The 23,143-nt window shown below is 41.3% G+C and overlaps 1 protein-coding gene across 3 annotated transcripts in view; it reads left to right on the plus strand.

Moving 5' to 3' along the window:
• Positions 1 to 23,143, plus strand: part of ITGA6 (integrin subunit alpha 6) — a 79,689-nt gene that overhangs the window by 50,217 nt on the left and 6,329 nt on the right. For all 3 annotated transcript variants that reach the window (XM_075933638.1, XM_006116471.4, XM_006116473.4), the window contains 14 exons: positions 548 to 609; positions 2,688 to 2,845; positions 4,546 to 4,707; positions 5,525 to 5,634; positions 5,744 to 5,933; positions 6,021 to 6,104; positions 6,347 to 6,426; positions 6,583 to 6,660; positions 6,758 to 6,860; positions 8,445 to 8,618; positions 14,800 to 14,898; positions 15,955 to 16,065; positions 16,149 to 16,247; positions 18,913 to 19,038. In XM_075933638.1, coding sequence (XP_075789753.1) covers positions 548 to 609; positions 2,688 to 2,845; positions 4,546 to 4,707; positions 5,525 to 5,634; positions 5,744 to 5,933; positions 6,021 to 6,104; positions 6,347 to 6,426; positions 6,583 to 6,660; positions 6,758 to 6,860; positions 8,445 to 8,618; positions 14,800 to 14,898; positions 15,955 to 16,065; positions 16,149 to 16,247; positions 18,913 to 19,038 — 1,636 coding nt within the window. The remainder of the gene's footprint in view (positions 1 to 547; positions 610 to 2,687; positions 2,846 to 4,545; positions 4,708 to 5,524; positions 5,635 to 5,743; positions 5,934 to 6,020; positions 6,105 to 6,346; positions 6,427 to 6,582; positions 6,661 to 6,757; positions 6,861 to 8,444; positions 8,619 to 14,799; positions 14,899 to 15,954; positions 16,066 to 16,148; positions 16,248 to 18,912; positions 19,039 to 23,143) is intronic.

The raw sequence follows: 23,143 nt of genomic DNA on the forward strand, positions 1-23,143 counted from the left end.
TTTGAGCAGTGTGTGTGTGCATGGGGGGGGGGGAGAGAGGGCGAAGAGGGAGGCCAGGGCAGACAGAGAGAGGTGCTTGTGGGCTGGATCCAGCAGTTTGGTGGCCTGAATCTGGCCTGTGGGTTTTATTTTGCCCACCTCTGACCTAGGCTCATTCATGTTAAACATTTCTACCCACTCACTTGCTCAGGTTTCAATCTCTTGTTGTGTCAAAATCCAGTTGTTTCTTCCAGAGGTCCTCTAGCAAATACAGTAAAGCTACAATATATTTTATTTTATTTAAATGGGAAAAATTACTTTTGTAAGAACTTCTTGACTTTTTCAGATGTTAAAAAAAAAAAGAGTAATAAGAGAGAAGCACTTTTTCTTCTGGTTTTGTAAGTTACCATTCACTAAGAAACAAAGTTCTGATCATACATATAATATGAATCACATTATAGAAGCCAGGATAATGGACAAGTGGCTTCTTTTTAACGAAATACTGAAATGTTCAATCTGTTGGAACATGACTTCTTAACATTATTTTTAAATTCTTGACTCTTTGCAGCATGGATGTTGAAGCATGTTTTGAATACACTGCTAAGCCCACTGACTTCAATCCAAGAATAAGTAAGTAGTTACAAATGCTTTTTATTTGCTTTTCATGAGAGGTTTTGGTTTTGTTTTGCTTGTTTTTAGGGCTGTTTAATGTTCTGGTAAAACAGAGCCGTGGTCAATAAAAGTTAACTGCAGAGCTAGGTATGTAAAATGCAACAACTCTCAAATTTTGTGTGTCAGATCTAAAATATAATTCAGCATATACTGACAGTACTAGCTGTCACTTGAGAGCAGCAGTTTGAGCTAACAGAAGTGTAGGATTCTGTAGAAGTGTAATTAAGTTTATATGACTAAATTTCTTGTCTGAAAGTTAGATTCTTACATTCTACCTGGCTTTAAACCGGTAAGCCAACAGACACTCCATAGGATCAGTAAAGCCTATTCACACACTGGCATCACTCCATAAAATATAGTCTTAAAGGCCTGTTTGGGTAGGTCTAGACTACATGCCTCTGTCGCCAGAGGCATGTAGATTAGGCTACCAGACATAGGAAAATGAAGCGGTGATTTAAATAATCACCGCTTCATTTAAATTTACATGGTTGCCGCGCTGAACCGACAAACAGCTAATCAGTTGTTTGTCGGCTCAGCGCGATAATCTGGACGCGCGGGTGTCGACATCAAAGGTATTTGTCGACCACCCAGGTATGCCTCCTGGGATGAAGTTTACCTGGGTGGTCGACAAATACCTTTGATGTCGACACCCACGCGTCCAGACTATCGCGCTGAGCCAACAAACAGCTGATCAGCTGTTTGTCGGCTCCGCACGGCAGCCATGTAAATTTAAATGAAGCGGCGATTATTTAAATCGCCGCTTCATTTTCTTACGTCTGGTAGCCTAATCTACATGCCTCTGGTGACAGAGGCATGTAGTCTAGACGTACCCTTTGATAATTAGCATTTGCCTTTTGTTGAGGGACATTTCCTTCAAACTCTTATTACTAAGGGTGTTCCTCACATGAATGGTTCCATGGAAGCAGCAATTGGAATAAGAATTACTTGTGTCTTTAAGGGTTTTCCAACTTCTGGCCAATGAGAGCTGCTTGTTTGCAGAACAGGCACACTAGGTACCTCCTTAGGGTTTGCAGTATTCACAGCCCCACATGGTCCACACAGCTGGTGCAAGGGCATCAAAGACTCTGGCTGAGGAACCTGTTGTGCTGCTGGCTGGGAGCCACCTAGGTTATGTCTCCTTGCCTCTGGCACCCTGGCCTCTCTCTCCCTCCAATCCTCTGTCCCCATCCAGCACTCCTACTACCTCCCAGACTCTACCCCCCAATCCACGGCATCAGATCACAACCCCCTTCCAGATCTGGCACCCAAATTCTCTACCCCTGGTCACAACCAAGATCCCTGTACCCACTCCTGCCCTAGGTCACAACTGCCTCCCAGACGCTGCGCCCCCTTCTGCACCCATGCCTTCTCCCAGACTGTGCAGCCCAGTTCGCTGCCCCAGGTTACAACTCCCTTCCAATCTCACACCTTTTCCTGCACCCCAGTCCCTTTTCCCAAGCTCCCTTCTGCACCCAACCTCCGTCCCAGACCCCACACCTCCTCCATTAATATGCAAGAGTGCGGCCCTTGACCACTTACCAAATTCTGGGAGTGGCCCTCCATAAAAAATTATTGCCCACCCCTGCTCTATATAAAAACCTAGCAGTGGGTACTGTTGTCTGATCCAGCCATGGACTTGTGGGGCACATCAGAGAAAGAGAGAGTTTATGTGCAGCCTTCAGGATGTTTTCTGTTCCAGCCTTGCCTCTGCTGGCTGTGCAGTGTGATTACTATTCATGTTGTGCACAGCAGCATGCACATGAGGGAGACTGGTACACTGAACAGGAACCTATTAATTGTAAAAGCTCCTTTTGCATATATGTAGGGAAAGAGAAATTGGCTGCCAAATGTGAAAAGGACAAAACAGCAGATAGTGAAGGTTATGGCCCAAAGATAATTTCACAAAAAAGGGAGAGTAGTAAATAAACTCGACAGAGAGTCTGGTTAAGATGACACGCCAACAATTCATAAATTAGCATTCTTTAGTGTTCTATTCCTAATGATAATTCTGTATTTTCCTTTTATTTTTGATCTAGAACTTAACTATACCTTTGAAGCAGAAAATAACAGAAGGCAGTTAGGCTTGCCCTCTCGAGTTCAGTTTTCTAAGACTCTGTCTGATCAGTTGAGTGGAAGTATAACTCTGGGAGGACAGAATAGACGAGACTGTGTGAAAACATCTCTTGTGATGCAGGTAAAGTAATGGGAGAGTATTTTGTTTTATTTTTGGGTAATACCGAATATAAACACTTTTAATCTGGGTACCAGGTAGATGTTAACATAAAGATAAAGCCCAGCACCACTAGCAGAGTATATTCCAAAATTGAGGGCTCTTATGGAAGACTTGTACACAAGTACAATAGCTACTCTTGAGGGAATTCTGTGCCAAAAATTAAAAATTTGAACACAGTATTTAAAAATTCTATAAAATTCAACGTTTTATTAACATAATATAATCATGCCAGTTTCAGTTATTTCAAAATACCTGTTAGCAAGTATGTCTCTAATAATACTGGCCAAAAATAAATAATAAATTTTAAAAATCATGATTTTTTAAAAATAGATTCCTTATTAGGGATATTAATATAGAACTTTGAGGAATAATTCATTTAAATTATAATACAGAACCGTATTTCAGTCGCCCCTCTGAAGCAGGGAGGGCTTGCGGTGAGTCAGAGTACTGAAGATGGTGAGATGGAAGAATCCTGGGAGCGAATATGGAGAGTTGTTGGGAGTGGGTGGGAGAAATGTGGAATAGGTGGGTTTTTTTGTTGATGGTGGGAGTGGAGATTGTTAGGGTCTGCATAGGGGAGACTCACCAACTCCCTGTCTGACCCCTAGCCTCTCCTATTCAGTCAGGTACATCTGTCCTTGTCCCTAATGTGTCTCTTCAATTCTCTTCTACCTTCTCTCCCCAATATGGTCCTGCAACTCCCCTCCCATTTAGCCCTGCCTAAATGTTAACCCACTAGCTCCTGTGCAGTCTTTTCTCCCAGTAACTCTTCTGAACCCTAGACTGTAAACACCCCCAGCAGTTTAATGTGCCCCCCTCAGTCCCTCCTCAGCTGGCTCCCCACACAGCCTCTGTAATTCCGTGTTCTCTTGTCTGGTGCCACAGCAGCTCCTGGTGGGTGAAAGGTGTGATTGCAGTGCCTCTCCAGCAGAATCAAAATTCTGCAGAGAAAATATGATCTGAGGGAGGCTATGAATTCTGTATGTGCATAGTAGCACAGAATTCCTCAGGAGTAAATAGCTTTGAACATTTAATGCATTGTTGGTTCTTATAGGACTGAAGAAGGACTGTTATGGAAGGCTTTGTCTCTGGTAGGACTTTGCCATGGGGCTGAGTCTGAGGGGCAGAAAAATGGGTTTCCACTACATGCCTGTGCTGTTACTAAGCAGCAGCCTTGAAGGTTTCACTATTGCAAGCTGATTTTTGCTTCACTTCTCACACAATTGAAATGAATCCTCTACAATACTGGTTTTCAGCCTGTAGTCTGCAGACTGCCATGTGATCAGACTGCATCTCCATCTGAAAACTTTTAAGGGATCAGCAAATGAAAAAGGTTGAAAGTTGCTGCTCTACAGGAAGAGGAAAAGTATGTCCACCACTTCCTCTGTGTTCCCAGATATCATTCTTAGTGATCAAACGTCTGAGACTGATCATTAGTAAACCAATGAATCTGGGTTTCAGATGCCCTTGTATCATGTTTTCTATGTTAATGTTCTTTAAGTCAATGAATATAAAGACTTTCAACTCTTTCCCTTGAGAAACATAGTGAACGTTTTTTTGCTTGCACTCTAAACAAAACGGAATATATATTGCCCAGTTAACAAATAAAGTGAGATTTTTACACTATATACTAAAGAAGCTATTTATTTCACGTTTAATAGGAGAATATCAAAGATAAACTACGGCCCATTCCTGTATCGGTTGGTGTTAAAATCAGTGGCAGCTCGGAATCCAGTTTACCATCTAAGAAAAGACAAGGAAGGTCACTTCCTGATCTTGTTCCAATTCTAAATTCAAATGAACCAGAAACAGTGAACTCAGAAGTAAGTCTGTTCTTGACTCTATCTTTGGAAGATGATGCGAAGTGGATTGTTAAGACAACCAAACTTCACAATTTGTATGACAGAAGAGTGGAGAGGTTGGGTTATTTGCATGGGTAATTGGTTCCAATATACTCTTTAGAATTAAGCTCCAAGTCAAGAGAGAGAGAGCGAGCATGAGCGCGCTCATGGATATCACATGCACTTGTATTGGAAGTCGCTAAATTAAAGGCTGTAAAAAACTAAGCTATGACCAAAGAGAAATAAGTGAGGAGACACATGACATACAATTAATTTATAACCTCACGTGTGGGATGTCACCAATGAAAACTGATCAAGTTGTCTCATTCTTGTGAATGCGTGCCCCGCTTCACAAGTGCATTATGCAATTAATGTTTACAGGGTAAGGGTGTCCTTGAACAAATTCCTCTAGAAATTGGGGTATGTCTACATTTTGAACCAGAGATATAATTTCCAGTTTGAGAACACATAGCTAACTTAGTTCCCATTAAAGCACTGAGCAGGAGAGGCACATATCACTTTAAACAGTTGGCCCCAAAATGTCCCAGTTTTTGTATTTGTGTGACACAACACTTTTACTTAGCAGCAATGATACACATCTTCAGAAAAGCAATAGTATCCCCATCTCCTTACAGCTGAAAAGGTGAAGTCAGACTAAGGCCTTGTCTCCACAAGGAAGAGAGTGTGAAGTGTCTATGGATTTGAATTGCAGCATATATCAGCAGATGTTTGGATTTTTAACATAGATTTTAGAATTGTTGTATGTCCTAAGGTAAACTGACTTTTAGCTTTTATATAGGTGCAGTTCTTAAAAGAAGGATGTGGAGCAGATAACATATGTAATAGCAACCTAATACTTCAATACAGATTCCTTACCAAAGAAGGAGACAGATTTTCATATTTGCCAATGTAAGATTTAATTTATACTTTAGCAAAAATGACTGCATTTGGGTGGATGTTTGGCAGGGACATATTATTTTCCCCAGTGTGTGAGACTTGTTTCATTTTGTTTCCATAGTGAGAATAATGTTCCAGTGCTTGTCCTCAAAGATCAGAAGGAAATTGCACTAGAAATAATGGTGGCAAATAATCCATCAGATGCAAAAAATCCCCAAAAAGATGGTGAAGATGCCCATGAAGCTAAACTAGTTGCAACTTTTCCAGATAGTTTGACCTACTCTTCTTTCAGAGAACTGAGGGCTTATCCTGTAAGTGTTATAGAAAAGCAGGACAGAGGTATATTTCATATATTTAAATACTTATTGTGTTTTGACTTCTGAATATCTTTAATTCAGGAAAAACAATTGACCTGTGGTGCCAATCAAAATGGTTCTCAAGCAGAATGTGAACTTGGAAATCCTTTTAAGAGAAATTCCAATGTAGGTGGCTTGTTTTTTCTCTTTTTATTAGATGGGTCTAATATATAAAGTTAGATTATGGAGCTAGACTGGAACTTGCCCTGAGTTCAGGGGGTATTTATATGTTGGGGTTTGGTTTGGGGGTCTATCCTAGTTTTAACATCTCAGAATTCCATGACTTTTTTTTTTAATATAAAACAAAATGTTTGTGATTACAAAAATATATTATCACATCATATTGTGTGGATTTTTTTCCTGTTTAGGTAACCTTTTATCTAATTTTAAGTACAACCAAAGTTAACGTTGACACAACTAACTTGGATGTTAATCTGCAGTTGGAAACGTAAGATTTTTTTGTCATTGTTACTTTTCTCATGGTGTTTTCACATATACTTGTAAACCTTAAAGAATGGCTTCAATTTGTTTTGTAAAGGCAATTTTATTATAATGTGAAAACTTAAAATTTAAAATAAACATTGCCATTTCATTTTCATTATAGAACAAGTAATCAAGTTAATTTGGCTCCAATTACTGCTACCGCTAAAGTGGTTATTGAATTGCTTTTGTCACTCACTGGGTAAGTGTTTATAGTTACCATAACTAATCAATGTGAGAATGATCCCTTTCCTACAACCCATACTAAAACTTAATCTGTTTTTTTAAAAATTAAACAGAGTTGCTAAGCCTTCCCAGATATACTTTGGAGGTAATGTCATCGGAGAGAGTGCTATGAAGTCAGAAGATGATGTTGGAAATATAATAGAATATCAATTCAGAGTGAGTTGATCTATTAAGAAATCATTAATTTTTTTTCCCCTGACACTCATGGAATATTTTAAAAATCTGGCTGATTTGAAGCTGACCACCTTAGCACCCAAATGACCACCATTAAACACCTCCTACTCCTTTCCACAACAAACAACCTGACTGGTCTGTCAAGACTGGGGCTTCACCCAGTCTTGAAAGTTCAGGGTCACACTTTCAGAAAACATTTTCTAATTTGTTTGTGTGCTATCCCCTGAACCTACACTTTTCCAGCATAAACATCCTTGCCTACAGGTAACAAAACTTTACATACACAAACCTAACAATGGTATGCCCAGTGTTAGAGCTCAGAAAGTGTGTGCAGATATTTGTGCACATAAAACTGAACATCCACAAACAAGCTGTGCTGTATCCCTTTTTGATAATGTGGCCCTATGAGCTCACCTGCTTGGCCTTCCGCCTTTTAATTACTAAGAGAAGGCTCTCATATCCGTTTGTCTCAAATGGTCTGTAAGTTGTGGCAATGTAAATTTTTGCTCCATGTATTTCTCTCCATACACACACACACATGTGGTCCACGCTTTTCAGTATAGTCTATTCCCTCCCTCCCACCCCCTCAAAATTGGCTGCTCTTGCACCTGAATCACCTCCTTGTTCCCTACCTCTAAAACACATCCTGACTGGATGTGCGTTTTATAGCTGGAATCCTGGCCCTCCCTCTTCATGCTCTCAGTGGTCTCATGAAGAGGTTATTAATTTGGGCATTTGTGGCCTCTATCAGAAGCTTGGAATGAAGGTTTTCAGGGGAAGAAAAAAGGGACATGTCTCAAGTTCAGAAGAACCTAGATCTCTTTTATAATTCACATGCTTGCCTTTGGCTCCTGAAAATTTCCTTCTGCAGCTGTTTTAAATATACCTGATACAGTAATTTAGAATACTTGGTGGTGTTTGTAATTTATTTGCTCAGTGACAACAAAGCTCTAGATATTGCAGCATTGCACTCCAACTAAAAACCACCTACCATACTTGTTAGAGCAAGATGGAGAGAAGTGTCATTCTGTGGCACCAGATGTTTCCTGGTAGTTGTATCCTGCTTGCTATAACAGAGCACGTTTTTGCGTCGGTTAAAAGGTTCTGGCTCCTGTTGCTGTCGACAGAAGAATTATTTTCAGACACTACTGGCCTAGAGAGCTGGCATTCCAGCCTTGAAAACATTGTAATACTAAATATGTATGCTATCACCCAGACCGAATCTTTATTGTACCACCTTTGTATTCTGTTTGTACTTCATAGATGATAGAACTTTTACATAAAATTTCAGAAAATCTAGTTTCCCCTGATTTTGTAGTACAAAATTGTATGCTAGATCATCCAGAATATTATGTATGATGATTTCTAGAATTTGGAAGGTTTGCTACCTTTTATTTCCATTCAAAAGTTGTTTGGCAAATCCAAATATATGGTATCTTCAGAATTTGTTCTTTCCTGTGACTTTTCTTAATGCCAGAAAAACAGTATTCTTTGTCCTTTTAGTGCAGCTTTATAGCTGTAAATTCAAGTTTATAAGAGAATTAATGGAATTTCTTTTCCTAATAGGTAACTAACTTGGGTAGACCACTTAAAACATTTGGCACAGCATCTTTGAACATCCAGTGGCCAAAAGAAATCAGCAATGGGAAATGGCTGCTTTATTTGATGAAAATAGACTCGAAAGAATTGGGGGAAATCCCTTGTCAACCTCAAAAAGAAATAAACTCATTGAACCTTACGGTATGTTAATGCACTTTCATCTGATTAATGTTACATGAGCTTGCTTATAAAGTTCAACAAGGGGTTTGTTAGTAGGATACTGGTGCCTGCCTTAAAATGAGCTTTGTATCTTCAGTGACCTGAGAAGTGCATCAATATCCTATGCTAATACGCACCCTGCCAGAGCTATCAGACAATGGCGCCTTCATTTTACATTTAAAAGCAAGGCCATTTTAAAACCTAATTTGTATTTTAATAAAGTAGTGACTTCTTCCATGATGGAAAACTAGTTAATGGTGAAGGAATAAGTAAAAGAGGGCAACTATTGAATTCCCCTTTCAAAAATTAGTTTTTAAGCGTGTTTAGATTGCTTGAACTTCTTTTTCCGTATCCTCTTGAACTCAGTTGACCTTTTACCAGAAGCCAGATTTATCTCTGTCTCACTTTCTGCTAAAAATTAAACCATCAAGCTTGCAGCCCTTCTGGAAAAATTCTTTTTGCGTTCAGAGAAGATTTGGGGTTGGTACTTTTAGTTAGATTTTTGAAGAGGGCCACTAAGTGCTGCCTGAAAGAGCTGGGATCCTGAAGGAAAGGGAACAGTATTTGAAGTTGTGAGATTCTTCTCTCTGCCTCTCTGCTGTCCACCATCTTTTCACCCTCTCCAATAGCAAGCTTCAACTGAAGAACTGCCCCTCTGCTCCTCAGAGTCTGTATATTTGCCAGGCTGTAGCAGAAGCCAGTGAGGAGAGCCAGGATCAGTGCTTTAAAGAGAACAGCCCCAAGAACAAAGAGTAGGCAATAATAAACATCTGACCAGATCCTGTGAGCCCTTTGCACATATGCTTGTGTTGAATTCTGTAAGGGTTCCATCTGGAGGACAGTGCAGGATTAAGCCCATTTTCTTTTCCTTTAAGTGTCTATAAACCACAACTAAAAGGACTTTTAAAGGTAGGTATCTAAATAATCTTTTCACTATTCCATTAGAAAGGAATGCATAACTCATGCTTTGTTTTGTACTTGTAATGTACTTCTAAAGTGTGTGCACCAAATTCTGTACTCATTGATATTCTTGCATTTTAAACATACTATATGTGTAATGAGTATAACTGAGCTGAATTTGTCCAAGGGACAGATGTGGATGTTTTTCTTTTTAAATACATGACCTGACTTTCCACACATACTACATTCATATGCTTCCACTAAACAATGTGAACTCTGCAGGTTTTGTAAAAATTTGCAAGTTTCCCACTGAAACTTAATAACTTGTAATATGCGCGCGCGCACACATACACGTCTATAAGCTGAAGCTTTGCTAGATTGGTGAACTAATGAAGTGTGGGACATAGAATCATAGAATACTAGGAATGGAAGGGACCTCGAGAGGTCATCAAGTCCAGTCCCCTGCCCTCATGGCAGGACCAAATACTGTCTAGACCATCCCTGATAGACATTTATCTAACCTACTCTTAAATATCTCCACAGATGCAGATTCCACAACCTCCCTGGGTAATTTATTCCAGTGTTTGACTACCCTGACAGGAACTTTTTTCTAATGTCCAACCTAAACCTCCCTTGCTGCAGTTTAAGCCCATTGCTTCTTGTTCTAGCCCCAGAGGCCAAGATGAACAAGTTTTCTCCCTCTTCCTTATGACACCCTTTTAGATATCTGCGAACTGCTATTATGTCCCCCCTCAATCTTCTCTTTTCTAAACTAAAGAAACCCAGTTCCTTCAGCCTTCCCTCATAGGTCATGTTGTCTAGACCAGTGGTCCCCAATGTGGTGCCCGCGGGCGCCATGGCGCCCGCCAGGCCATTTCTGTGCACCCGCAGAGTGATCGGGGACAGCCCTGCCCCCCGGCGCGTGGTGCATGGGCAGTGCCGGCCCCTGGATGCACACCGTATAGGTGGCCCCGCCCCCGGGTACATGGCGGAAGGACTGTGCCAGCCCCAGGAGCGTGGAGTATGGGCGGCCCTGGCCCCTGGGTGTGTGGCGTATGGGCGATGCCAGCCCCGGGCACGGAGTGTATGGGTGTCCCCGCTCCTGGGTCCGCAGCGCAGGAGCGGCACTGGCCCCAGGCGTGCAGTGCGTGGGTGATGCCAGCTCCTGGGCGTGTGGCACAGGAGCGGCACCAGCCCCGGGAGTGCAGCGCAAGGGTGGCACCAGGACTGGGCATGCAGCGTATGGGTGGCCCTGCCCTGGGGCGTGTGTGCAGCCCTGCTCTCGAGTGCGTGCGCAGCTCCATCCCCAAGCACGTGAGTGGCCCCGCCCCCGGGCACCCCGCAGCCCTAAAAGGTTGGGGACCATTGCTCTATATCTTTAATCATTCTCGTTGCTCTTCTCTGGACCTTCTCCAATTTCTCCACATCTTTCTTGAAATGCAGTGCCCAGAACTGAACACAATACTCCAATTGACGACTAACCAGCACCGAATAGAGCAGAAGAATGACTTCTCGTGTCTTGCTCACGATACACCTGTTAATGCATCCCAGAATCATGTTTGTTTTCTTTGCAACAGCATCACACTGCTGACTTATATTCAACTTGTGGTCCACTATAACCCCTAGATCCCTTTCTACCGTACTCCTTCCCAGGCAGTTGCTTCCCATTCTGTATGTACAAAATTGATTGTTCCTTCCTAAGTGGAGCGCTTTGCATTTGTCTTTATTAAACTTCATCCTATTTACCTCATATTAAACTTCATCCTATTTACCTCAGACCATTTCTCCAGGTCATTTTTAATTATGACCCTATCCTCCGGATTAGTCGCAACCCCTCCCAGCTTGGAATCATCTGCAAACTTAATAAGCGTACTGTCAATACCAATATCTAAATCGTTGATGAAGATATTGACCAGAGCTGGTTCCAAAACAGACCCCTGCGGAATCCCACTTGTTATGCCTTTCCAGCAGGATTGTGAACCATTAATAACTACTCTCTGAGTACGGTTATCCTGCCAGTTATGCACCCACCTTATAGTAGCTCCATCTAAGTTGTATTTACCTAGTTTATTGATAAGAATATCATGCAAGACCACATCACATGCCTTACTAAAGTCTAAGTATACCACATCCACCGCTTCTCCCTTATCCACAAGACTTGTTATCCTATCAAAGAAAGCTATCAGATTGGTTTGACATGATTTGTTCTTTACAAATCCATGCTGGCTGCTCCCTCTCACTTTGCCACTTTCCAAGTGTTTGCAGATAGTTTCCTTAATTAATTGCTCCATTATCTTCCCTGGCACAGAAGTTAAACTAACTGGTCTGTAGTTTCCTGGGTTGTTCTTATTTCCCTTTTTATAGATGGGCACTATATTTGCCCTTTTCCAATCCTCTGGAATCTCTCCTGTCTCCCATGATTTTTCAAAGATGATAGCTAAAGGCTCAGATACCTCCTCTATCAGTTCCTTGAGTATTCTAGGATACATTTCATCAGGCCCTGGTGACTTGCAGGCACCTAACTTTTCTAGGTGATTTTTAACTTGTTCTTTTTTTAATTTTACCTTCTAAATCTACCACCTTTCCTCTAGCATGCACTGTTAGGCATTCCTACAGACTTCTCTGTGAAAACCGAAACAAAAGTCATTGAGCATCTCTGCCATTTCCAAGCTTCCTGTTACTGTTTCTCCCTCCTCACTGACCAGTGAGCCTACCCTCTCCTTGGTCTTCCTCTTACTTCTAATGTATTTATAAAAAGTAGTCTTGTTTCCTTTTTCCCCGTAGCTAGTTTGAGCTCATTCTGTGCCTTTGCCTTTCTAATCTTGCCCCTGCATTCCTGTGCTGTTTGCCTATATTCATCCTTTGTAATTTGTCCTACTTTCCATTTTTAATATGACTCCTTTTTTATTTTTAGATCATGCAAGATCTCGTGGTTAAGCCAGGGTGGTCTTTTGCCATATTTTCTTTCTGACACATCGGAAAAGCTTGCTTTTGGGCCCTTAACAGTGTCCCTTTGAAAAACTGCCAACTCCCCTCAGTCTTGATTCCCATGGGACCTATCAGCTCTCTGAGCTTACCAAAATCCGCGTTCCTGAAATCCGTTGTCTCTATTTTGCTGTTCTCCCTTCTACCCTTCCTTAGAATTGTGAACTCTGTGATTTCATGATCACTTTCACCCAAGCTGCCTTCCACTTTCAAATTCTCAACCAGTTCCTCCCTATTTGTTAGGATCAAATCTAGAACAGCTCCCGCCCCTCTCCCCCCCCCCCCGGTAGCCTTTTCAACCTTCTGAAATAAAAAGTTGTCTCCAGTGCAGTCGAAGAACCTATTGGATAGTCGAAGTCCCCCATCACCACCAAATCTTGGGCTTTGGATGATTTTGTTAGTTGTTTAAAAAAAGCCTCATCCACTTCTTCCACCTAGGTAGGTAGCCTGTAGTAGACTCCTAGCATGACATCACCTTTGTTTTTAATCCCTTTTAGCCTAACCCAGAGACTCTCAACACTTCCGTCTCCTATGTCCATCTCCACCTCACTCCAAGTGTGTTCATTTTTAATGTATAAGGCAACACCTCCTCCCTTTCTTCCCTGTGTATCTTTCCTGAGCAAGCTGTACCTTCTATACAAACATTTCAATCATGTGTATTATCCCACCAAGTTTCTGTGATGCCAAAAATGTCATAATTGTACTTATTTATTCCAGTTCTGCTTATTTCCCATACTTCTCGCATTTGTATATAGGCATTTAAGATCCTGATATGACCTTGCCTCCCAGTTTTGCCCTGACCCTCCTATTGCTCTGCCATTGTAGTCCACGCTCCCTCCCATTTCCGACCCATCTCCCAGGTCTCCATGTTCTCCACTTACCTCTGGGCTTTGCTCACCTGTCCCCGTCGAATCTAGTTTAAAGCCCTCCTAACTAGGTTAGCCATTCTGTGTCCAGAATGTCTATTGTACATACTCAGGCTATGTCTACACTGCAGAGCAGTATCCTGGAAAAGCTATTCCACGTCCAAGGAATGCGTCCGCTTTTTCGGCATCCTTGTATTCCTCATTGCATGAGGAATAAGGGATGTTCTGGAAGAGGAGGGTTTTCTGGAAAAAAAAAAAGTGGAAAAAATATGCAAATTGCATATCTTTTTCTGACTTTTCTTTGCAGTTGAGACATAGCCTTCATAAACAAATTTAACAAGAGCATATCTGCCTACATTGGAATATGTGCAAAGAAGTTATTGTGTGTTTGTCTTTGGTATATTAAAGAGACAAGGTAGGTGAAATAATATCTTTTATTGGACCAACGTTAGAATTAGACCAACTTTAGAACAGGGTTTTTTCCTTATAAATAGAGTAAGAATAGCACATACTCACTTGTTAGCATGTTAAAAAATGAAATGGCTTTGAAGCCACTTGGCAAGTGAAACACTTGCCTTCACTGCCCTCCAATTTTGTTTAGATCACTTTTTAAAGTTACAGCTTAAATCCTGTGCTAGCTGCATTCAGTATTAGCAGGCATTCATGGAAATACTGTCTCTGGCAACAGTGCTCAGGATCAGAGATCTTCAGAAAAAACTTCTTCTGAAATAAGAGCATCCACACTACCAAAGCACATCAAAAAAGCAATCTGCTTTTACGAAAGATAGCGTCCACACTGAATGGACGCTATCTCACATTTAAGCTATGATTACTATGGACTTAAAATGGCACTTTTTCAGAAAAAACTCTGAAGTGTAGACATAGCCTCAGATGTGGAATCCTGGCAGTCATGTAGCAGACACGTATATTTGCCTCACGTAACATCTGCACTACTCCTGCAGTCACTGTTCTTCTTTCATCTCTCTTATTTTTACTTGGAGGGTCAGGTTTAGGAAATACGCTAGTGATGTCAACAATTAATGGAGGAAGGAATGTTTTACACCGGGGCAAAATATCTTCAGATTTGACTATATTTATTTTTTAGCCTGCTTCTTGAAACTGAGGGCCTCTTCAAGTCCAGAAAAGAAAGCTTGTTTTTGCCCAAGCTATGTTTACAGTATATATAACCCTTGAAAACAGGGGGATTATATTATGGGAATTGCAACTGACACTAAGCAAGCCTCAGTTTTGGCTAATATCTCTATCCTTTAGTACTCAAATTGCTTTTTAACACCTGCAAGAAGCTAAATATTTAAGTGCCCAATATTCAAATAGCCTGTTGCACATTTCTGTTTAGTAATCAATCCATTTCATGTAGTTTGCTTCTCAATATATAATTATTTGCTTTAAAGGCATCTCACAGCTCAAGGAGGAAACGTGAAGTTGCAGAGAAACAGACTACTGATGACAAAAAAATGTCTTTATTTCCAGAAAGAAAATATAAGATCCTGGTAAGCATTTCCATATGAAAACATTTACTCTTCTGCCTTTTTATATTACCTTTACTCCTACAGAACCTTTTTAGGTTTAGCAGGTGTATAAGTATTCCGTGGGGGTTTTTTATAACTTTGTTTTCTAATATTATTATTTTCTAAATCTGGTAAGTATATTAAAATAATTTCTAGGTAGCTATAAAAGAATAATTGAATACACTAGAAAAATTGAAAATTTAAATCTAGTGAGAGATTTAGTAAGCAATGTATCTAAGTAAGCACTTAGCTTTCCAAAATGAACTTTAAAAGGGAGCAGGATAAGTAATAAGAACAAAGTAAAGAAATTGTGCATAGGCTGACACCTACATTTTAACAGATATTGGGATGGATATAGATTTAGTCAACCCATCTTGTTACCATTGAAATTAATAATAGTTTTGCCACTGAGTTCAACACATCAAGGAATTGGGGTTTGTAATGGGACCACACCTTGGCTGCGTCTAGGCTGGCAAGTTTTTCCGCAAAAGCGGCCACTTTTGCGGAAAATCTTGCCAGCTGTCTACACTGGCCACTTGAATTTGAGCAAGAACACTGATAATCTAATGTATGATCGCGCAAATACAATGATTTGCGCAAATACAATGACTCTCCCGCTCAGGAAAAAGCCCTCTTGCGCAAATGCTTTTGCACAAGAGGGCCAGTGTAGACAACTGAGAACCGTTTTGCGCAAAAAAGCCCCGATGGTGAAAATGGCGATCGGGGCTTTCTTGTGCAGAACCACGTCTAAATTGGCATGGATGCTTTTATGCAAAAAGTGCTTTTGCCTAAAAGCGCCCGTACCAATCTAGACGCTCTTTTCCACAAATGCTTTTAACGGAAAAACTTTTCCGTTAAAAGCATTTGCGGAAAATCATGCCAGTCTAGAAGCAGCCCTTGTGTTTACTGGTACATACAGCCTCCTGTTTCTTTGCTTCAGCTACTTTAACCCATCATGTTTGCAAATATATCAGGTATTCTTTTGTAAAATATGACTTTTGAAGTGCATGTGTGAATGTATATTTATTTAAATTACAGGACTGTAATGTGAATGCGCGCTGTGTGAATATAAAATGTCCCCTGCAAGGTTTGGACAGCAAGGCATTGGTTGTATTGCGTTCAAGATTGTGGAACAGTACTTTCCTGGAGGTATATTCTATTGCTATTCTTGAGGCATTGTGTACTCTCCTGTCTTTTCTCTTTTAATGTATCCATGTTATATTTTGAAACAGGAATACTCTAAGCTGAACTACCTAGACATTATTGTTAGGGCTACAATCAGTGTTCCTGCTGCAGCTGAAAACATTAAGCTCACAAATGAAGGTGCTCAAGTGAGTTTTCAAAATTTCTTTAAAATGGGTCATGTATGTTGGTGCTGTGGCATTACCTTTGTATATATGAGTTACTCTGGGGGTTGGAAGGAGGGAATCCTACACCACCATTCAAGTATAGAATTAATGTCTGTTGCAGATTTTACTCTTCCCCCTGCAGAATAATTGGTTTGCATGCTGCCCTCTGAGGTAGTGGTCCCAAGTGGGTACGTCAGGAGCAGCCAGGGAGATGTCAATCACTGCCTTGAGGGGTGGGACTTGGTGTGTCTGAGATACTATCGTTCTTGCCCACAATCCTGGTGCTGAGGACAGGCAGGGCTGGAAATGTCCTGGCTGGTGGCTCCTACCTTATGCTAGGGTCCAGCTGTTAGTGCCAACTAGTTAGAGACAGGACTTCCTCTTCCCTCAACTCAGGACCCGGCTGCAGGAAGCTATGTACACTTTCCTCTTCCTCCCCCCCTTTTATTGCCCCCCATTGCTCACCAGCCAACTTGTATGGGATTAATGTGCCAGTCTCCCATCACACCAAGCCCCATGCATTGACTGTACAGTGATGGGTTGGAGCCTTGGCTCTAGGACCTTGCAGCATGGGAGGGTCCCAGGACTCTGGCTCTAGGTTAGGCAATAATTTTTGATGGGGGAGGGAGGGGCCACTCCAACAATTTGGAAAGTGGTCAAGAGTCATACTCTTAATGGAGGAGGTGTGGGGTCTGGGATGGAGGTTGGGTGCGGAATGGAGCTTGCAGTAAGGGACTGGGGTGCAGGAGAGGGTCTGGGGTCTGGGAAGGAGTTTGGGTAAAAGAGGCAATTGTGACCTGTGTTGGGGACTAGAATATAGGAGGGGCTGGAGAGGTTTGGGTTGTGACCTGGGGCAGGGGATTAAGGTGCAGGAGCGTTGGCCAAGGGTTTGGGTTATGTGGGGCGAAGGGTTGGGATGCCAGAGGCTGAGAGACTTACCGCTTAACTCCTGACTAGCAGCCTTCTCAAGCAAACTCCCTGCCTGCCCCACCCCGCTTGCAGTTAGTTTTTGAACAGCTATTAGCCTGAGGGAAGTGGGGCAGGGTGCTTCACAAGTTGCCTGTTGACAACAGGCAGCTCCCATTGGCTGGAAACTAGCCAATGGGATTGTGTTGGAGGTGGGGGCAGCACATGAAACCTCTCCTCCCTCCCCCAGGCTTACAGCTCTTCAAACAGACCTAGTAACAGCCGCTTTTCTCAGCAGTGTGGGGCCAGACAGGGAGTCTGCCTGAGGCTCCCCTCTGCGTCTATGGGCCAGATCTGATGGCTTGGCGGGATGGATCTGGCCTGCCAAGGGTATTTTGCCCAAGCCTGGAATTCTGCACAACAGTGAAATGGCCCTACTGCCTGAGTCCTCAATGGGTTGGCACAGGCCAGTTGTGGAATTTTCTTTGCTGTGTAGTCACACCCTTAATTTTCTGTGCTTGACATGTATGGAAATATTAAATACCATCTGCTTACAGCCATACAGACATGCCTAGTAACATTTCCTGAATCTTTTTTAGTGTCTGCATTGTTACAGACATACTTGTTCACAAGTATTTTAAAATAAATCACCAAAATAATTGAAAATGGCATGATTATAGTATGTTATTTTGACAAATAAAACAGGCAGCATTTTAAAATAGTACACAAAATTTCCTCAGACGTAATGGACAAATTTTATAAAGTGAACATGCTAATCCAGAGCATCTCTCATCACTTTTGGTCCCATAGATCTTTCTGTTCCTTAGAGGCATTCTGCATAATATGAGAATAAACACTTCATTTAGCTAGATGTGGTCCCCGACATACTGCCTTTCCAGCTCCACAAGATGTTGAAAGCCATGGGTCCTAGCTTAGCAGGCTAGAAGCGAAGTTTTTTCTACTGTAAAACCTAGAGAGCTTTGTGGCTGCAGAAGCCGTAGGTGCTCAGTATGGAGAAAATATGCATGTTATTATTCTGCCTCCCTTACTGCAATATATCTAATTCTCTGCGTTTCTGAATGTATCATCAGTTTACATGCTGTGTGGATTATGGGGAGGAATAACGTAATTCCAGATCAATCCTAGATACTTTTTTCCCCCACCAAAGAAAAATTACTACTGAAGATCTAAGAAATAGTTTTTAGTTTGTGTTGCGTTGGAAGAGGGGGAAATAGTGACATTCCCCACATAGAAAAAACGCAGTCCCTCCCTTGAGTTGGGCAGGTTCATTTTTTTAACTCCTCTTTCCCCAACTTTCTCCAAAAATAATAGTTTTGGAGGGATTCCAGTGAATGTTTTAGTTTAACCTAGTCTTCCCCATACCCTCTTCTCATCTGCTGGTTCTTCTTTGGAATGGAGCTTTTAGCTAGGGAAGAGTTAAGTACTTCTGAGCTGTAGGCTTTACATGCTTTTGAACTTCCAGTGCCACACAGGATATTAAATCTCACATGAGTATGTCCCATGAAATCCCCACCATCATTCTCAAGAGTCAGGCAGATGCTGCTCATGAAAACTGGATGGTAAAAAATGTTTCAAGTAAATATAGAAGAGTTGTAGGAGACATGCTGTCTTCTTCAGCCTAGTGATTAGCCTCTCTAGTGTAGATGTGAGTTTTGGGTTAGAAATTAAGAACTTGTTAAATTTTCCATCCCCTATAGTTAAAACTTTTTATCTGCCTTAGGTGCGAGTTACAGTCTTTCCTGCAAAGACAGTAGCACTCTATACAGGAGTGCCTTGGTGGATCATCTTGGTGGCAATTCTTGCTGGAATACTGATGCTTGCACTGTTGGTGTTTTTACTATGGAAGGTGAGTTATTTTAAAATCATTCCTGTTTTTCAGGTACAGCTCAACATATGAAATAAGGCAGAAAACTAGCCAAGCAACGCCAAAAATGCATTTTCAAAATATTGCTCTAGGGTGGCCATGATCTACTTTAATCATTAAACAAGTTTCATTTCATGCTACCAGTAAAAATTACTGTTTTATTTGTCATCTTGGAAACTGACCAAATGTTGTATTTTTCTTTGTAGCAAAAATTAATAGTAATTTTCATTTCTGCAACCTTTTTGCTGAAAATGCTGCGTGGAAATGTTTTTTATTGGAAATTTGAAAAACTCCTGAAAACATTTTGTTACCATTTATAAAAAGTTTGTATACAATATCTAATTTTGGGAATGTGTTATTTTACAATATAAAAAGTTTAATAACTGGATTGGTATATGGAGTAGCCAGACCTGGTTGGGACTTTGACAGTTTCAATTAACAGGCCAATTTGAAGTGATTTGAACTGTAGAGTGGATGCATCACAAATTGGTACTATTGAGAGTACCTGGAACAGTAAAGTTTCTTGTTCTGATAATGATACTTGGATGTATTCTTGTTATTTGAGAATATTATAAAACAGATACTACAAGCCTATTTAGTATCCCAGACAGAATGCATTGTTACCCTTATGTACAATGTGCTAGGCTAATAATGCTGACAACTGAAAAATGTCGTTTGTATTTGCTGTATTATCTTTAAACCTACTTTCTCCCTTGAAGTTAATACAAGAGTCGAGCTTTGTTCGTGAAGTCAAACCTAGTTGACCTTCATCTGATTTTTTTTTCTTTCATGCTGGTTTGGTTCTTATGTTCAGGGCTTATCTATTCTGGCACATTTTGTTGCCAAAACCTGCCTTTTGGCATCAAAACAGTGAGTGTGTTTACACTGCAATGTGACTTTTGTTGGGAAAAACACTGTTTGGCAACACAAAAACTTAGTCCCATGAGAGACTTTTCTCTTCCCCTCACTTTCCTGTCATTAAAAAGCCAGTGTGGACTCTGCTGTTTGTTTTGTCAAGAGAACTGGTTTCTACCAGTATCCCACAATACCTACCCTAATGGCTGTTTTCAGTGTTTTGTGCCCTCTGCTGCCCTGCAGGCATGCACCCCATCCCTTTCAAAGCTCCAGGAAGTATCTGATAGCTGAGTGAGCTGCTCTGTTTAGGGAATAAACAAAAAGAGCAAATCATTATTAGAATGCTCTCCTTCTGCCCTGCTAGAAACACAGCAGCAAACAAACTGCTGCTTCGGGGGAGGGCTGGAGAGACTCTTGTGCTGCTTTGATATTTCCTTGGCATGGAGAGCTCACAGAGCTATGAAGGAATCCTAAGAAGCTCAGGGATCAGATTTGCCTTCCCACAACACTGCACTGTGGGATGTTTATCCACATTGCTTTCCTCTATCTGTCAACAGGGTGCTAGCAGCGTGGCCATGAAATGTCAACAATGGGAAGCAGAAAACCTGGTGCCATCAGTTTTCACTTTTGGCGACTTTTGCATGTCAATAGAACTTTTGTCACCAAACCTTCCCAGTGTAGACATAGCCCCAGCTGCAGATCCCCTAAGAGTTCTGCTTCTGAACAGAGCCAGCTGTGTCAGGGGAAAACAGTAGCTTGGCAGAAATAATACTTTTAATAGAAGAGGACAATCCTTTTATTTCCGACTTTCACCCACACCAAAATTCCTAGCTAGTCCTAGTTGCTAATGGAGCAAATTCCTTGATTAGGAAAATCCCTTGTGCCCTTGGTACCATCTGGTACTCTGACACTTGGGCTACGTCTACACTGGCCCCTTTTCCGGAAGGGGCATGTTAATTTCAGAAGCCGTAATAGGGAAATCCGCGGGGGATTTAAATATCCCCCGCGGCATTTAAATAAAAATGTCCGCCGCTTTTTTCCGGCTTTTAAAAAAGCCGGAAAAGAGCGTCTACACTGGCCCCGATCCTCCGGAAAAAGCGCCCTTTTCCGGAGATCCTCCGGAAGGGCGCTTTTTCTGGAGGATCGGGGCCAGTGTAGATGCTCTTTTCCGGCTTTTTTAAAAGCCGGAAAAAAGCGGCGGACATTTTTATTTAAATGCCGCGGGGGATATTTAAATCCCCCGCGGATTTCCCTATTACGGCTTCTGAAATTAACATGCCCCTTCCGGAAAAGGGGCCAGTGTAGACGTAGCCTTGCACTGTGTCTTCAGAAGAGGCCCTGAGGAACTTCACTTGAAAATAGCTTCTCTGAGTAGCTGCTGTTTTCTGCAGGTCACCCAGAGTGCTATTGTTCAAAGCTTGTACGACCCCCTTCCATTCCCTTTTGTTTGTTCTGTTATGGTTTCTTCCAGTAGTACATCATCGCTGGTTGCAAAGTAACAGAACATATAATCACCAAAAAATAATGTTTGATAAAATTTCTAATAATTCACTTGAAGAACTACTTTCCCTGACTGCTAATGAGTGATGAGATCAGACTAACATTGCACACACATTTGTGGGGGAGTTTTATTAATTAAGTGTTGTTATTCTTTCAATAGAACTCTATTGGTTATGTATCTGTAATTGATCAATATTTTTCTAGCTGTAGGACATGCTATTTTGTGGTAGCTAATAGGAAGCTTGCTTCATATGTCCATTCAACTGAAAGGCGAATTAAAACTACTTAAGCTTAGACCTTTCTCTCTAGTAAATAGAATATAAGATGCCTTCCTCACTACCAAAGGGCAAAAATGGTGGTGTGTGTGTGTGTGTGTGTGTGTGTGTGTGTGTGTGTGTGTGTGTGTGTGTGAGAAAGAAACAAGAATTTTGAGTCATTATGGGAAGGACAGTAATTTCATGTAGAAAATAAATGATCATCTCAAGACAAATTACCCTTTTGGGTTCAGCACAGTAAATATCCACTTGCTATCCGTGACCTTATGTGACCCATTTTTTCTCTAGCATTTGACATGTGTGAAGATGATGGTATTTCTTCTTCTAGCTGATGTATTTTTATTTGGAGCCAATCCATAAACCCTTTTGGTCTCTATTAACGTCTTGTTGCTCTCTATTGCTAGTAGGAATCTGGTGTCACGTTAAAGACACACAAATTTATTGGGAGTATTAGAGCTTTTGTGAGCTACAACTCATTTATCAAATCCGATGCTGAAGAGGAAAAGACAGAAAGGAGGGTAAAAGGACACACATGAGAATGTGACAACATTGCTAATTAAATCAGAATGGATGTGGCTTGTCTCCAACAGTGGTGAGAAGGTGCAAATACCTGAATGGAAAATTACCTATTATTATGGGAGAACCACTCCATGGCTACCTGCAGAAGAGCAAATGCAAATAAAGCACTTGTTTGCATATGTCAACCTCTCATTTGTATTTCCTCTTCCTTTCTCTTTTGCGCAAGAGGTTTTTGTGCAAAAAAGCTGTGTAGACGGCACCTTTTGTGCAAAAGCCGTTCTAAAGGAAGAACGGCTCTTGTGCAAAAGGAGGATTTTGTGCAAAAAGACACCGTCTACACAGCTTTTTTGTGCAAAAACCTCTTGCACAAAAGGGAAAGGAAAGAAATGCAAATGAGGGTGACACATGCAAATGAGCACTTCATTTGCATTTGTTCTTCCACAGGAGGCTCATAGCGTAGACATAATCCTCCTGTTAACCTTAACCAAGATTTTAAGTAATCAAATTTGCATATGAATTCCAGCTCAGCAGTAGATAGAAAAACTTCAAAAACAGATTGCAGAAAGAATCTCCACCCCCAAGCTGCAATTCGTATGCAAATTTTACACCCTGAACCAAGGTTCTTCCATTACAATAGATAATTTCTCATTCAGGGAAATTCTCATTTAATTAGAACTGTCGTCACAGTCCCATCTTTGTATCTTTTTTTCCTTTGTCTGTCCTCCTTCTCTTCAGCATCTAAGGAAGTGAGTTGTAGTTCATGAAAACTTATGCCTAATACCCTCCCCCCCCAATAAATGTATCGGGGGCAGCCATATTAGTCTGTAACTTTAAAAACAAGTAGTCTTGTGGCACTAACAAAAATGGTGGAGGGATACTCCAACCAAGCTGGAGCCGTCCCCTACATGGGATCCCTTTCAGTTGGTTAACCAGGTAAA

This window comes from Pelodiscus sinensis, chromosome 7 (assembly GCF_049634645.1).
Source record: "Pelodiscus sinensis isolate JC-2024 chromosome 7, ASM4963464v1, whole genome shotgun sequence".
In the NCBI taxonomy this organism is placed as follows: Eukaryota; Metazoa; Chordata; order Testudines; family Trionychidae; genus Pelodiscus; species Pelodiscus sinensis.